The sequence below is a fragment of the Chelonia mydas genome, chromosome 6, assembly GCF_015237465.2.
Source record: "Chelonia mydas isolate rCheMyd1 chromosome 6, rCheMyd1.pri.v2, whole genome shotgun sequence".
NCBI classification, from domain to species: domain Eukaryota; kingdom Metazoa; phylum Chordata; order Testudines; family Cheloniidae; genus Chelonia; species Chelonia mydas.
Genome location: NC_051246.2, coordinates 102504771 through 102520504, shown reverse-complemented (window position 1 = coordinate 102520504; position 15734 = coordinate 102504771). Strand labels below are relative to the sequence as shown.

Sequence of the window (15734 nt, the reverse complement as noted above, 5' to 3'; positions counted from 1 at the left end):
GAACTTAATGTAAAGGGGGGGGGGTTAATTCTTATGGGGAAATTGGATTCGCTTAATATTGTTTTACTTAAAGTCACATTTTTCAGGAACATAACTACAACGTTAAGCGAGGAGTTACTGTAGTTTTGTTCAGCTCTTTATAAAGAGGGAGCTGTTGGGGAAATTTGGAAACAGATCCTGGTTTGGATTCAAAATGTCTGCTCAATTCAGTAGTGTTGTGGGCTAGGAGTTTTGATGAGAGATGGGTCTATGATAAGTAAAGGTAAGGAAGCTGGGAAGAAAATGAAAGATGTGGGCAGGGACTGAGGAAGACAAACCTAGAAAATGAGACAAAGCAAAGACCCAGATGTGGAGGTGACAACGTTCCACTGACCCTCCCAGTTCTTGGGAACCATTTTTCCTTTTTCAATAACTCATATTGGCCCACAATAATTCTGCAATGAATACAGTCCTGGGTAGGTGGGTGTTTCTGGTGCCATGGCCTGTTACTTCATCAAACTTGCCCTACCAGGAAGCAGACACACTGAGTGTAAATAGAATGATAAGGACTTTGTTCTGATGAGAGTTGTTGGCCTGATAAAAATCACACTATTGGCTTGAGGAGAGAAATCAGCTGAAATGCAGCAACGTCTGTAAACAGGAGCAATTTTAAGAGGGTGTCACGAGGGGGATGGCACCACATTTCCATTGATGTCTCTCCTGTCGCTGTCACTGGGAGGCACAGTGATAAAAGGGGAGCACAGTCAATACCTGGGGGATGTTAGCATTCTTGTTATAATCATGTAATTTGTTTCTATAGGTCTAACAGTGCACAAGCATCCTCAGTCCATACATGCAGCGAGGGTGGCGAGAGAGGGACCAACTGGAGCCCATCAGCTAAGCCCAACATACCACACAGGGATAACGCAATGAGTGTGTTTTGTTCTCACACAAGAGAGAGAAAATCAGATGGAATTTTCCTGTTTGTATATCTTGCTTATTTAATCTGTATGGGGCAGGGATGTATCGGATATGTGTTGTTGAGCCAGTACAGAGCACATCCGGGGCACTATCCCCATGATTTACACTAACCGCACCCTAGACCTGCATTCTTGGCTTCCATGCTAGGGAAAGAACACGAATTCATCCCCTGTACTTGCCATATTCCCTCCCTTCTAGGCTATCACGAGGAAATGGAGGCTACTTGCTGTTACTGGAAGTTATTCAAGATGTGTGGTCCCTATCTGTATTCCATGTGTTCAGGGTCAAACTGATTGCCAGATTTGGAGAAGAAGGCGGCAACTAAAATTGTTGCAGGCTGTGCAAATTGCAGACTGTTGTTTCGGAGACTCAAAGGAAGTTTTAAGGAGACTGTGGGACTATCACTTGTTTCCCAGACTTCATGAAGCTTGCTTGCATGCTCTATGGAGGGTTTGGACACCATTCTACAGAGACTGAGAGGGGTAAAATGTCCCAGAAAAGAACCCTAGAAGAGTGTATGTATGTATGTGCACATAATTATATTTTGCACTGAGACTTGCAAAAGTAATCAGTACTAAAACTTGGGGAAAAACCCTTAAAAGAGTTGCTGACATTGTTCACAGTTACTTCAAGGGTTATAGGTAAACTGTTATGCATTCATAAATAGATATTTAGTTCATAAATTTTCCTTTAGAGTTTGTGTCATTCTCCTTCTATCAGAAATTAAATTCTGTATAAGCCCTGAAAAAAGTAAACTCTGGTCTGTACTACAGCAGAAAGGTAAGCTGAAGTACTGAACAGGAAAGATATACAATACCTGATCTTAGTATGTTGCCTTCCCCAAACTTGTTGTACATGCACATTTAAGCAAAGCAAGATATTATTCAATTCAGAAGAAGTCAGTGTTTAAAAGTACATAGACAAATAAAATCCCCAGCACGCTTTATATATGAAGGAGTTTGTAGGGGGGGTTGCAGTATTGCCATCCTTACTTCTGCAGTACTGCTGACGGCGGCGCTGCCTTCAGAACTGGGCAGCTGGAGAGCAGTGGCTGTTGGCTAGGAGCCCAACTCTGAAGGCAGCACTACTGCCAGCAGCAGCACAAAAAGCAAGGGTGGCACGATACAGTATTGCCACCCTTACTTCTGTGGCAGCTGCCTTGAGAGCTGGATGCTGGAGCGTGGCAGCTGCTGGCTGGGCACCCAGCTGTGAAGGCAGCATTGCTGTCAGCAGCAGCGCAGAAGTAAGGGTGCCAATACCGTGACCACCCTTCAAAAACTTGCCACCCCCCACCCACACACAACCCCCTTTTGGATTGGGACTCCCATGGTTACAATACCATGACATTTCAGATTTAAATATTTGAAACCATGAAATTTCATTAAATCCTATGACCATGACATTTACCAAAAGGGACTATGAATTTGGTATGGCCCAGTGCTAAATTTGTGCCAGGGCTTGCCAGGACTGAGCCCGGTAAACCTTGCCAAGTCCGTTATGAAAGTAAATAATTGCTTGAGCCCCGGCACCTAATTGCTTGAGTCCCAGCTCCTCTTTCATTACAAATTAAGCACTGGTAAGGCCCTATTTATATACAGTAACTAGATTTCTTCCTGTGGAGAGCCACAAGCTAGTTCTCACATCACCTTGCAGCAGCCAGGAGCAATCTGTCTACGGTTTTCAGTGATGGTCAGCAGTACAAGATAGCATGAAAATGAGTGTAAGGCAACCCCTCAGCTGGACCAGGGCTGCTCTCTCAGCTATGACTCACCCCTCCAGCAGAGCCTGCCGTGACTCATCTCTCAGGCATGATGCAACAGCCTATCCAGGGCAGGGGCAGATGACTCCCAGGCACAGGTATTTCACACTCCCCACCAGAGCCACAACTTGGTCTGTGCAACAGCACCATTTGGCTAGTAATCTTCCTGCTGCTTCATGGTGTTACAGATTCCCTATGCTTCCAGCCTTCCCTTGATACTATCCCTGTTCCTGCCCCAGCCTTGTTCTAGCCTGCTCCAGCCCCGGTCCTGACCTGCTCCAGCCCTGCACCCAGCTCCTGACTCCCAGACCCTTGGATTGGCTCCAGCCCAGCTTCGACTTCATCCTGCTTCCAAATTCTGACTACGATCCTGAGTTGACATGTCTATGGACTCTGACCCCAGTTCTTACCTATGGTTTGTTCCTGGACCCCAGTTTCAGTGCTGCCCTCGGCCTGGTCCCAATTCTACCTCCAGCTTTAACCCTTGATATCTGTTCTCGGACACTGCTTTAACCACCAGGCCTGACTGTCTAGAACTCAGATTCTGAAAATGAGACCAGGAATGGGAACTGAATTGATGCCTCCCTTTATCCGGTGCAAACCAGTACCTTAGGCTGGCCCAAAGTAGTCCATTTGGTAAGGTGGAAGGGAAGAATTAACAATGTTCAATCAGAATAATCTAACATCAGAATTCTTTGTAACATTTGGAATTACCTTTAAATGTTTACTATTTAACGTCAACTGTGCAATATCTAAATGAATGGAATGGATCATACTAATTTAGTAAGACAAATCCTATATTTCCAGAATTATTAATTCTTCAATAACTCAAGAAAAATTTTTTTTCTTTACCTGGATCTACTCCAATTAGGCTTTCTAGTTCTCTTATCTTTTGTACAGCTGTTTCTGATACAATGCTATAATGCAAAGGATTTTGAGAAATGCAGTGGACCTTCGGGATTTCTTTAGAGTTATGAACTGCAGCATCCTCATTCTTCAGGTCAGTAACAAACATGCAGCCAGGAGAATGTGTAAAAGCCAGTGGAGACTCTACAATAGATGGAAAAACTTCAACTCAATATGCTATACTAATAACAAATAAATATTATTGATAAAGCACCAGAACGATAAAAATAATAGAAAAGTTGCATCCTAAAACATATACACAGTCATACAATGAGTCAGTGGTACAGCTGGGATTAAAAATATAATCAGTCACGCAGTTCTGTAGAACAAACACTAAACAACATTGCCTTTCTTTAGTATATGTGAATTTGCTGTATAGTAAATGTGTGTGAGAGGTAGCCTACCCTCTGTAAGCACTGCTCTAGTCCATGTTACTAAACTCACTTTGCAGAAGCATTAAAAAAATAATGTGTAGTCATTTAGACACAATGTAAAACATTGCCACTTAGGTTTGCAATGATTTCACATCCACTGTGCCCTCACTTTGCATTAAATATAAATGTCTGCATAAAGTACAGTGCAGAGCTGTGTGGAGAATGGAAATGCTGTTTCACAAAGAATCCTGAAGTTTGTTTTTGTTGTGATTTGGAACAAACCCCCCAATTTTTGAAATTCTCTGTGAAAGAAAATTCAGGAAAATTTTTTTTTTGGATCTGTCAAAATGGATTTTTTTGAGAAAATCAGAATGTTTTGTTTCAGTTGATTTTATTTTATATTGTAAAATAAGTAGGCTTGGCAAAATTAGATTTTTAAAATAATTTTGACAGGTAATACTGATGTTTATTTTTAAGCATTTTGTTGTTGTTATTGAGTTAAATTTTCACAGTAGTGTAAAATTATGGTTTTAAAGTACAGTAAAAGCTGTGTTATCTGGCCCTCTACCAACCGGAAAGCTCTATACACTGGCATTTCTAATCTTATTAGAAAGTCTGCTTTATAGTCCCGGTTGGTGTGAGGCCGGCAGGCTCCCTATGTGGCTCCCCAGAAGCGGCGACATGTTCCTGTTGCTCCTAGGTGGAGGAATGGCCACGAGGGGTTCGGAGTGTGGGGTGTGTGTGTGTGCAGGGCTGGGGGGGATGCGAGGCACAGGCTCTTGGAGGGAGTTTGGGGGTGTGGGGTTGGGGCGAGGGCTCTGGGAGGGAGTTTGGATGTGGGAGGGGATGTGGGGTGCTGGATCCGGGGGGCGCTCACCTTGGGTGGCTCCTCGCAAGCAGCGACCAGTCCCTGCTGCCCTTAGAAGCTAAACGGTTCTACGCACGCTGCCCCGGCCCCAGCACAGGCTCCGCAGCTCCCATTGGCCGGGAACTGCGGCCAATGGAAGCTGCAGGGATAGTGTGTGTGGACGGGGGCAGTGTGTGCAGAGCCGCCCAGCCGCACCTCAGCCTAGGGGCCGCAGGGACCGGTCGCTGCTTGCAGATTCAGTGCTTCCAGATTCGGCACCCTGCACTTCCCCGTGCACCCCAACCCCCTGTCCCACACTCCCTCCCAGAGCCTGCGCCCTGAGTGCCCCCACTCCCACCCTCTTAGTTAACCAGAATTTCACTTACCAGCTGTCATAAACATACAGCTAAGGGTAGCATAAAATCCCTCCTTTACCTGTAAAGAGTTAAGAAGCTCAGATAACTTGGTTGGCACCTGACCAAAAGGACCAATAAGGGGAGAAGATACTTTCAAATCTGTGGGGGAAAGTTTTTGTTTTGTGTTTCTTTGTGTTCTCTCCAGGACAGCGAGGAACCAGGGCAAGAAAAATACATCTCCTAAAGCCATACCTGAACTAAGCATCTAAGATTACAAATTGTAAGTAATAGGAAGGAAATGCATTAGATTATCTTTTGTTTTAGCTTGTGAATTTTCCCTAGGCTAAGAGGGAGGGGTATTCCTCGTTTGTTTTTGTAACTTTAAAGTTTTGCTGAGAGGGGAATCCTCTGTTTTTTTAATCTGATTACCCTGTAAAATTACCTTCCATCCTGATTTTACAGAGGTGCTTCTTTTACTTTTTCTTTATGATAAAGCTCTGCTTTTAAGAACCTGATTGGTTTTTAGTCCCCTAAAAATCCAAAGGGCTGGTCTGCGCTCACCTTGTTTACCCTCAAGCCTCCCCAGGAAAGGGGGCGAAGGGGTTTGGGGGATATTTTGGGGAAACAGGAACTCCAAGTGGTCCTTTTCCTAAACCTTTGTCTAACTAACTCAGTGGTGGCAGCGATACCGTTCCAAGGACAAGGAAGAATTTGTGCCTTGGGGAAGTTTTTAACCTAAGCTGGTACAGATAAGCTTAAGTAAAGGAGGGATTTTATACTACCCTTAGCTGTATGTTTATGACACCAGCACCCCCCATTCTCCCAACATGCCAGATAAAAAAAAAAAGCTTTTACTGTATTCTCCCCATATTTTTAATCAATTTTAATTTTTACAGTTGCAGGAAATTATGCGGGAGGGTCAGGCAATAATTATTTAAGACAGTATATGTTGAGGTTCACAAAAGTTAAAGTTTTATAATTATCAAAACAAAAATTGCCAGCATCACATGTCAAAATGTACAAAATAAATATCCTTAAAATCAAACTAAAGTTCTCAAGCAGCATTTTTCTTACTCTGTCTATCTGTAAAGTTAAATTATTATTGATGGAAAGATTTTTTTCATCATTTTGTGTGTGTATGGTGAAATCTATGTTTACTGACAGCAATTAAAATCTAATCCTTCCAAGTGTATATACACACAATATAATACAAAATTTGAAAAAAATGTGAAAGAAAAGCAATTTCGAAATGAAAAATCAAAATGTTTCTTTCCCAAAATGCTGAAATGGAACCTTTCCACATTACCATAACTCTTTTTCTCCAGGTTTTCCTCCTAAACAAAATTTTGGTGAAAACAACATGATTTTGCATTTCATTTTGATTCTGCTGGAAGAAGAGGTTATTCATCATCTTGTACAGTAACTGGAATTCAAGTTGTTTTGTCCCTATGGGTGCTCCATTTGAGGATGTGCATGCACTTGTGCACTCTCGATCAGAGATTTTTCTGCTAATATATCCCACAGGTCCGCACCTGTATTGTATGCCGCCTTATGCTCCAGTAAGAGGGCATATGGAGAAAAGCAGACCCATACCTCTCCAGTTCCTTCTCAACCTCAGAGCATAGTAAAAGTCTGAAGCAAAAGGGAAAGGAAGGTGGGTAGTGGAGCACCCATACAGACAAAACATCTCAAAGAATTCCAGTTACTATACAAGGTAAGTAAACTCTCCTTTTTCAAGTGTTGTCCATTTGGGTTTCTCATGAGGAGACTACCAAGCAGTACCTTAATGTGGAAGAGGATGCTGAGGAGGTGGATCCAGTACAGAGTGCAGAACAGCTTCACCGAATGTGATGTCCACTTTGGTGGCATGGAGTAAGGGATAATGCTGTGAAAAATATGTGAAAGGAGGACCAGATGGCTGCCTTGCAAATGTCTTGAGGGCACTGGAAGTAGATTGAGCCTGCATGAAGTGAGTAGTGATTCTAGGAGGGTGGGTAAAATCTATAAGTCTCATAGCATGCCAAAATACATCCTGATACCTACTTACACAGTCTCTTGAGAGGAGATTGAATGACCCCTCATCCTCTCTGCAAAGCAAACTTTTTAAAGACCGTAGGAGCTGTTGATAAGCCCAATGGCAGGACACAGTACTGGTAATGACTGGTGCCCACCACGAACCTGAAGAAACAACTGTGAACAGGGTCTATGGCTACTTGAAAGTAGGGATCCCGGATATTGAGGATGACAAACTAGTCCCTGGGATCTAACGATGGAATGGTCATTGCTAGGATGAACATCCTGAAGTGCTGTGTAGGAATAAAAACTTTTTAGAGAGCAAAGGTTTAGAATCGATCTCCACCCTCCTTTTTTCTTTAGGACCAGGAAGTACCTGGATCACAAACCCTTTCTGAAGAAGCCTGGAGGAATGATTTTGATCGTCCTCAGTTGCAGGAGGGATTCTACCTCCTACTTTAGGAGCCCCCTGTGAGAAGGATTCCTGAACAGGGATGGGGGGGGGGGGGGGGAGCAGAATTGGATGGAGTAGCCCAGCGGTTTTCAAACTCTGGGTTGGGACCCCATAGTGGGTCACGACCACATTTTAATGGGATCACCAGGGCTGGCTTAAACTTGCTGGGGCCTGGAGCCAAAGCCCGAGTCCCACTGCCCAGGGCTGAAGCCTAATGGCTTCAGCCCTGGGCAGTGGGGCTCAGGTTACAGTCCCCCTGACAGGGGTTGAAGCCCTTGGGTTTCAGCTTCCGTCCCCACACCCGGGGCAGCAGGGCTTGGGCGAGTTCAGTCCCCACTCCTGGTGTAGTGTAGTAATTTTTGTTGTCAGAAGGGGGTCGTGGTGCAATGAAGTTTGAGAAACCCTGGAGTAGCCGGTCAAGATTATTTCCGGTACCAATTTGTCTGAGGTGATATGCTCCTAAAAATGGAGGAAGTGGGCAAGGCGGTCTCCATAGGTTGAGAGAATGGATGAATGCTGTAACTAAAGATCCACTGGGGAGAAATCTCGACCAAAGTATCAAAATGGTCATTTGGATGAGGTAGCCATCTGAGAGGCGACAATGGAAGATAGGCCTTTCTTGTGCCTAAACCTTTTTTTGGGTGGCTCAATAATTCTTTGAGATGCCTTATAGTACACCGGATGGGAGCATTGTGCTGTCTGAAATTTGCTATATTTTCACTTTGTAGATGGAGTGTAGATACCAAGAAAGTGCAACGTCACCCTAGAGCCTTTGAGTGAATGAAGAGATCTGTTTGTATGTCACTAAAGAGCTTAGGCCCTTTATAAAAGGCAAGCCCATAATATTTTGTACTTCCTTGAGGAAGCCAGAGGACTGTACCCAGGAGGCCTGGCACATGACTAGGGCACAGGGCATAGAATGAGAGGCCATATCCACTGTGTTAAGGGAGGCCTGCAGGAAGGCTATGGCTATTGTATGACCATCTGTAATAAGAGCTAGAAACTGCTCTCTCTTGTTCTGAGGCAAAGACTCAATGAAGTGAGAACATTTACTATAATAGGTAAAGTCGTATTTTGCCATCAAAGCTTGGCAGTTGGCAACTCGGAACTGGAGACACTGATAAGTAGCTCTTACACCTTAGAAGGTCAGATGGTTAAGTTCTTTGTCAGATATTGCTGACTTCTTTTGTTTGCGACATTGACGACTAGGGAATTAGGAGTGGGATGAGAAAACAATTACTGTGAGCCCTTGGCTGGGCCCTAGTACTTTTTATTGACCCTGTACAGGTGAGTGAGATGATGGCCAGAGTCTGCCACACTGTGTGGGCTGGTGAGAGAACAGCCTCATTAATAGGTAAGGCTACCTTGCCCTGGGTGAAGGTGTGCAAGATGTCCACCAAGGATTGCTTTTGTTCCTGGATTTCCTCCATGGGAATCTGTATAGCCTCTATTATGCATTGCATCAAGTTCTGAAAGTTGTCCATGTAGAATGGCAGAGAAAGCATAGTTGCCTCTTCTGGGGCATACTTCATCTGAACTCTTGCTCCTCTAGTGGCCCCTCTTGAGTAGTGTGAGGAGGCTCCTGAGCTATTGGTGGATGGGAATCCTGCTGGGATCTCTTGCGTAAGGATACCCTGTAGACTTGGTGAGAGAGGTACCTAGAAGCTACCCATGAGCCCAGGGACTATTCCCCTGGATGAAATGTGTCCAGCAGTACAGGAGGCGGTACAACAGAAGACCACAGTCATTTTGGAGAGATCTAGCTGTTGATGGACGGTACCTGGTAAGATAATTTCTTTTAAGAGTCCTTCCATCTGGAAGAGTCTGATCTTGGTATCAGTGAGTCAACAGCTCAGGGCTGCTTAACTGTAGGCTTCTCAGTACTCAGAGTTTCAGTATGCAGTATCTTGGCACGTGGCTTTGAAGAAAGTGTTCTTCAGCAATGCTGGTGCCTTGATACCATGCCTAGTGGGAGCCTTGGCAGTATGTGCAGCTGTATGTGAGGTTTCCCTTCTCCCAGATCTAAGTGGAGACTTCTCTTTTCTAGATACTCTATCAGGGGAGTGGGGTCTCTTATGTTTGGTAGCTCTCTGTGCACCTGAAGTCATCCCCTGATTTCTGGAGGTTGCAGCCAATGAAGTCTCTGGAGCACTCTGCACTGCTGAGTCTAATGGTGTGTGTGTGTGTGTGTGTGTGTGTGTGTGTGTGTGTGTGTGTGTGTGTGTGTGTGTGTGTGTGTGTGTGTGTATTGGAGCACTCTGCACTGCTGAGTCTAATGTTGTGTGTGTGTGCGCGCGCGTGCATGTGTGTGAAATCTGATCCTGTGGGTCTACGGGAGCACTTCATGGAGAGCAGTTTCAGATAGTCTTTCCTTAGTTTTTGACATCTACTCTTGAAGCCTGGATGGGACAGGAGCAGCAGCTGGAATGCCTATCACAGAAGGGAGAAAGTCTTGTGTCAGGATTGGAAGGGCTTGAATCCTGGGATCTTGGGCATATCCTACCAGGAAAGCTGCCAGTCAAGAAGGCCTGAGAGAAAAGTGGGCCTCAAAGAAAGGGGAGACAGATGGGGGAACCCACCTTCAAAGCACATCTGTGCTATAAAATGTAAATTAACAATATCCAAAACTAAAAATTAATTATAAAACAAAAATAAAGAGTAAAAGGGCAGAAGAATAACTGTCAACCAGATAGCTGATACCACAGAACTCCATCTCAAGCTGCAGGAAGTTAAGAATGAACTGAAGTAGCATGGGTCCACTCCTGCCGACATATTCTAAGACTGGAGCACAAGGAGGTGTACAGTGCAGGTGCGGCCCTGCAGGTACTACTAGCAGAAAGATCTCCAATCAAGAGTGCATGGGCATGTGCACAACCTCATGTGGAGCACCCATAGGGAAAATAACTCAAAGATGAACTGTTCCAACAGAGTATGGGTCCATCAAGGGTTTTCCAACCAGGTCTAGTTCAGGGCAATGAAGATCAGACCCACTAACCACATCCTGCCAGTTAGAAGTCTCTCAGTGTACAGTGAACAACATAAAAATGAAATCACTGTTACCTCAACCATAAAAAGTACATCATATGTAGTACATACTGCAGTTGCTGACTGCTTCCACCCCTGTTACTCCACAGGCCCAAAACACTGGAACATCCCCAGGGTGAGGCTGAACTGGATCTCCATAGTCTGGGCTGGAAAGGTTTTGGATTCCTAACAGGCCTATGATTGACAAACAGTAAAACAACATTAAATTCCAGCAAAGCAGTAATGGTATAAAGCTGAGCTCATCCAGTGACACGGTGTTAAAATTGCAGCATGGAAAGCAGCAATGGCAAAGCCAACCTATGACTCAAGTGGCTTGTTAGGTTCCCTTAGCATGTATGTATGTGTCCTCGGTTCCTCTCCTAATATTACACGCCTTAAATTTTTTTTGTATGTTAGTAAAACATGGATGATATTTTATTACATATTATATCTGGCTGTATCTGAGACAAATGAAAACCTGCTGAGCACTCTCTGAATTTCAGAGTTCCTAGGAAACGTTCTTACAATAACTGATCTGTTCACTCAAGAGCTACTTTCATAAGAGTTGTGGTGGGTTATTCCTATTTGCCACTACAGGCATGTTCCTACCTACAGCACATTCTCCAGTGCTCTGTCCAGCCCATTTTCATTAACTAAAGATAAGGGCCTCCACTACTTCCCTTTGGCAGTTATTCCACAGCTTATTAGATCTCATTTATCAAACCTTCCTGTTCTTCAGCCTAAATTTTCCTTTGCTTGACTTAATTCAATTATTTCTAGTTATACTGTCCTGGATCATCCTAAACAATTGATCTCTCTCCTTTGTGTTTATGTTCTTCAGACATCTGCAGCTGGTTTTCTTATTTTCCCCCACCTGCCTTAGACTTCATTTGAGTGAGCCATATGTGATTATTTAAAACTCTCCTCAGAGACCAACAAAAATAGCCTCAAATCATTTTTGTTGGCTCTTCTCTGAATGCACTCCAATGTATAGTTTGCTTTCTAGCAGTTAAATACCCAGACCTGTATGCATTATTCTAGGTGCAGGGTCACTAGTGCTATTATAGACCTCCCTCCATGCTCTGTAATTTGATAAAACCAGTAACTTCACTGGCTTTTTTTATTACTACCATCTCATAATAAAAGGTCATTTCTAATATGACAGGTTTCAGAGTAACAGCCGTGTTAGTCTGTATTCGCAGAAAGAAAAGGAGTACTTGTGACACCTTAGAGCCTAACCAATTTATCTGAGCATAAGCTTTCGTGAGCTACAGCTCACTTCATCGGATGCATCCACCGTATGCATCCGATGAAGTGAGCTGTAGCTCACGAAAGCTTATGCTCAAATAAATTGGTTAGTCTCTAAGGTGCCACAAGTACTCCTCCATTTCTAATATGTTTTCCACCGTTGCCCTTTGATATTTTGCTTTCCAAACATAATCTGCCTATTGAATAGCTGTGTTCCATTTTTCCCCTACATAAATGACCTTACATTTTTCTATGCTGAACTTCATTTTGTTTGTTCTTGACTGTATTTCTAAACTCTCCAAGTCAGTTGTATTATTTTTTCTGTCCTCAGAGTTGTTTTTAACACATCTTAGTTCAATATCATTTTGAAATGCAATGTGGTGTTTACTTTCAAATTCATTAATGAAGATGCTAAATAATACCAGACTTACAACTGATCCCCTGTCTCGAAACTGACATCTCCCAACACTGCCATTTATTGTTCCCCTTTCCAATGATGGGACAGTGCACATATTCAAGCCAAACCACATGTATTTTTCAAATAAGATTTAATCAAATACTTTACTGAAATCCATATAGACTACATTACTTCTTTCCCTGTTTCACACATCCATCTTTTTATCCAACACATTTTCTGTGTTCAGTCACATCAAACCTTCACTTTCAGCTAAACTAAACTGTAAACAAATCAGTACCTATGTACCTATAAAAAGGTTTAGTTTTTTAATGTAGCCACTTGAAATTTAGGCTGATGTTTATTGTTCCCTGTACCTTTTGTTAATTTTTTTCCTTGGCTTTATAGTTTCAGTCACTCCTAGAATAAAATGTATGGAATGTACACTGACCAGGGTTACCAATGTGAATTGGTGCTCCATGTGAGTCTTTCAATGGATAAGTAGCTCCCACAACTGCTTCTAACTTGTCTTCAGGAATCGGTCTCATTGTGACCACTAAATTGCAGCAAAAACTAGCAACTCTGCAGCAAGGGATATCTGTCTGACAATATTTTAAAAATAACCAAGGCATTAGCAGGAATTGAAGAACTATCAAGGCTTATTTTCAGTTCTGAAATGACTATGCACCCTTGAATTTATAAGGGGCACATTTTAACACACATTTTTAAAGGATTTTGAGTAATATTCTAACTAGCATCTAATGAAAATAATCCATTTCCTATAACAATCAATAGTGAAGAAACCAGACATTCTACCCTTTAGCTCTTGTAATTAACATGTATTACAGTGAATATCTTCTGCACCATTAATTATGTTCTAAGAGCTAAATCCTTAATTTGGCATATGCAGCATGAATTTTGGTAAGCCCAGATAAACTGTGGATCCCAGGTATGAAGCCCTAACTGCTAGTTTTCTCTCCTTCTATGGGGGGTTGGGGGGGAGAGCGGGGTAAAAAGCACAAAGAAACAGATCTATTGGCCACAACCCTCCATGCATGCTAAAATGCAGGGAAACTGCATATAGCAGTGTTTGCAAAGGTCCTACAGATCCTTATCGCAGTACAACCCAAAATTGGCAATCCTCCATTTCCATAGCAGAAATATTCAAGTTCCTCTGGGCCAGGGCCTTTCCTGCCCATGGAAGAGGAGTCACAGATTGGTCCTAAGAAATTTTAATGTTGAGTCATTTCCACTTAGAAACACAAATCTAGGTTATAAAGACAAAATGCCTTACTTCCAAGTTAATTTGTCATTTGAGAAATAGTAAGCAAACCAAAAAATAATACTGTCCGCACAGGAAATGTTTAATAAAAGGTATTAGATTTCAATTAAAGTATAAAGAGATAATAGTTAAGGATCATTCATAGGTCTAAATTCAAAAGATAAAATAAATGCTATCTTGATAATACCATTACTGAACTAAATAGCGATATTTTCTTAATTCTATAATGGAATAAACACAATTAGAAAAATTCTTCTTTATAAACAACTGTAGATATTTTCTCCAAGCTGAAGACTAACATAGGCTCTCACTGTGAGAGTGATTTTTTCTTCTAATTGAGACCAAGAAAACAGAAACAAACATGTCGAATGATAACCCAAGGTGAAACAAAAATCCATTGCATAGTACAGTCAACCTTTTAACTAAACAGCAAAACCACGTGGAGATACTAAAAGTGGTTTATTAGTAGGCAATATTGTGTGTATTGGAGATGGTCTGTGGTACAGGTTTCAGTGTACAAAAACGTGCTGATGTAACCCTATCTGAACCTCGATGTAATTTAACAATTACTGTATTCTTACCTTGTACATGCTTATGTTGCATTTCTGCTCAAAGTTCCTTAGAGGAACACCAACCTTGTGGACTGCCTTTTCAAATGAGAAGCTGCAGCCTAAATAAAAAGTCACCATGTCTTTAAGCTGATCAAAATAATCCTTCAGACTTGTCAAAGTGCCAGTACAAGCTCCATACTCATATATCCTGTACAGCAGGCAATCAGTTCTAATGAAATAAAGGAAAAGCTATATTGTCATAATTATCACAATTTTTAAAGCAAAATGAATTATTACATGAAGAAATGTTGCCTACATTGAGATTCATGAAGTGTTAAATCTCAGGATTTTTCCTGTTCTGTTCATTTCTTTTTCTTCTTGGTGATAGCGCAACCAACACAAAATAACTGGTTAATCTACCTTGCTGTAACTGTTGACCTTTAATATGGGTTGCACATGTCCGTTCCACTGCGGGTGTGAGTGCACCCTGTGCATAGTTAGAGATTTTTTCCCCCTCAGTGGTACCAGTTGGTGTGGCTTGAGAGCCCTCTGTCGCCATGCACCAATGCGTGCTGGTATAAGAGAGCAGAGCTGCCACTGACCTGCCATAGTTCCTTTGTACCAAACAAATTCCCATAGAGAGGGGAAGGCAGGAGGGTCATGGAATGGACATGTGGAACACATCTTGAAGAACAACAATTACAGAAAGGAAAGTAACTAGCTTTTATTCTTTAAGTGATTGCACATGTCCATGCCACTGTAGGTGACCCAAAAGCAAACATGCAAGGAGGTGGATTCGGAGTCTACCTGAACAGTGATTGTAAGATAACTGGTCCAAAACTGGCATTGTCTTTGGACCAGTGGTTCTCAACCTATTTACCACTGTGGGCCACATATGCAGTTCTCTATGTGTTATGTGGGCCAAATCCACACAACATATATACTACCTCTATGGTCCTAAGGATATCATATGGGCCACAGCTGTGTGCTAATCGGGCCACAGGTTGAGAACAACTGCTCTTGACTGACAAAAATGGCATAATGAGATGCAAAAATGTGGACTGATGACCAAGTGGCTGCTTTATAAATGTCTACAATTGGCACTTGTGCTAAGAAAGCTGCAGAAACTGCCTGCGCACTAGTAGAATGTACTAACACTCTAGTTGGTGGGATTGTACTAACCAGTCGGTAGCAGAAACGAATGCAGAGATCCAGGAGGAGATTCTCTGAGTGGAAACTGGTTGGCCCATAGCTCTGTCTGCAACTGCTACAAACAACTTCATACAGGATCTAAAAGATTTAGTTTGTGCCAGGTAGAAAGCTAAAGCCCTTCTCACATCCAAGAGTGAAGCTTTTCCTCATCCCTATGTGCACTGTGTTTCAGACAGAACTGGGTAAATAGATTGCTAGATTAACATGAAAATTAGAGACTACTTTTGTGAGTAATTTTGGGTGGGGGCAAAGATAAACTTTATCCTTATGGAAAACTGTATGGGTGGCTCTGACATCAGAGATTTCAACTCACCCACTCTTCTGGCTGAAGTAATTGCCACCAGAAATGCTACC

At 42.5% G+C, this 15734-nt stretch overlaps 1 protein-coding gene across 1 annotated transcript in view; it reads right to left on the bottom strand.

Annotated features, from left to right (window-relative positions):
• DGLUCY (D-glutamate cyclase) overlaps positions 1 to 15734 on the bottom strand; it is a 73363-nt gene that overhangs the window by 41418 nt on the left and 16211 nt on the right. The window contains exons 3-6 of the mRNA XM_043549098.1: positions 14199 to 14397; positions 12787 to 12937; positions 10766 to 10888; positions 3572 to 3769 (exon numbers count right to left, since the gene is read on the bottom strand). Coding sequence (XP_043405033.1) covers positions 3572 to 3769; positions 10766 to 10888; positions 12787 to 12937; positions 14199 to 14397 — 671 coding nt within the window. The remainder of the gene's footprint in view (positions 1 to 3571; positions 3770 to 10765; positions 10889 to 12786; positions 12938 to 14198; positions 14398 to 15734) is intronic.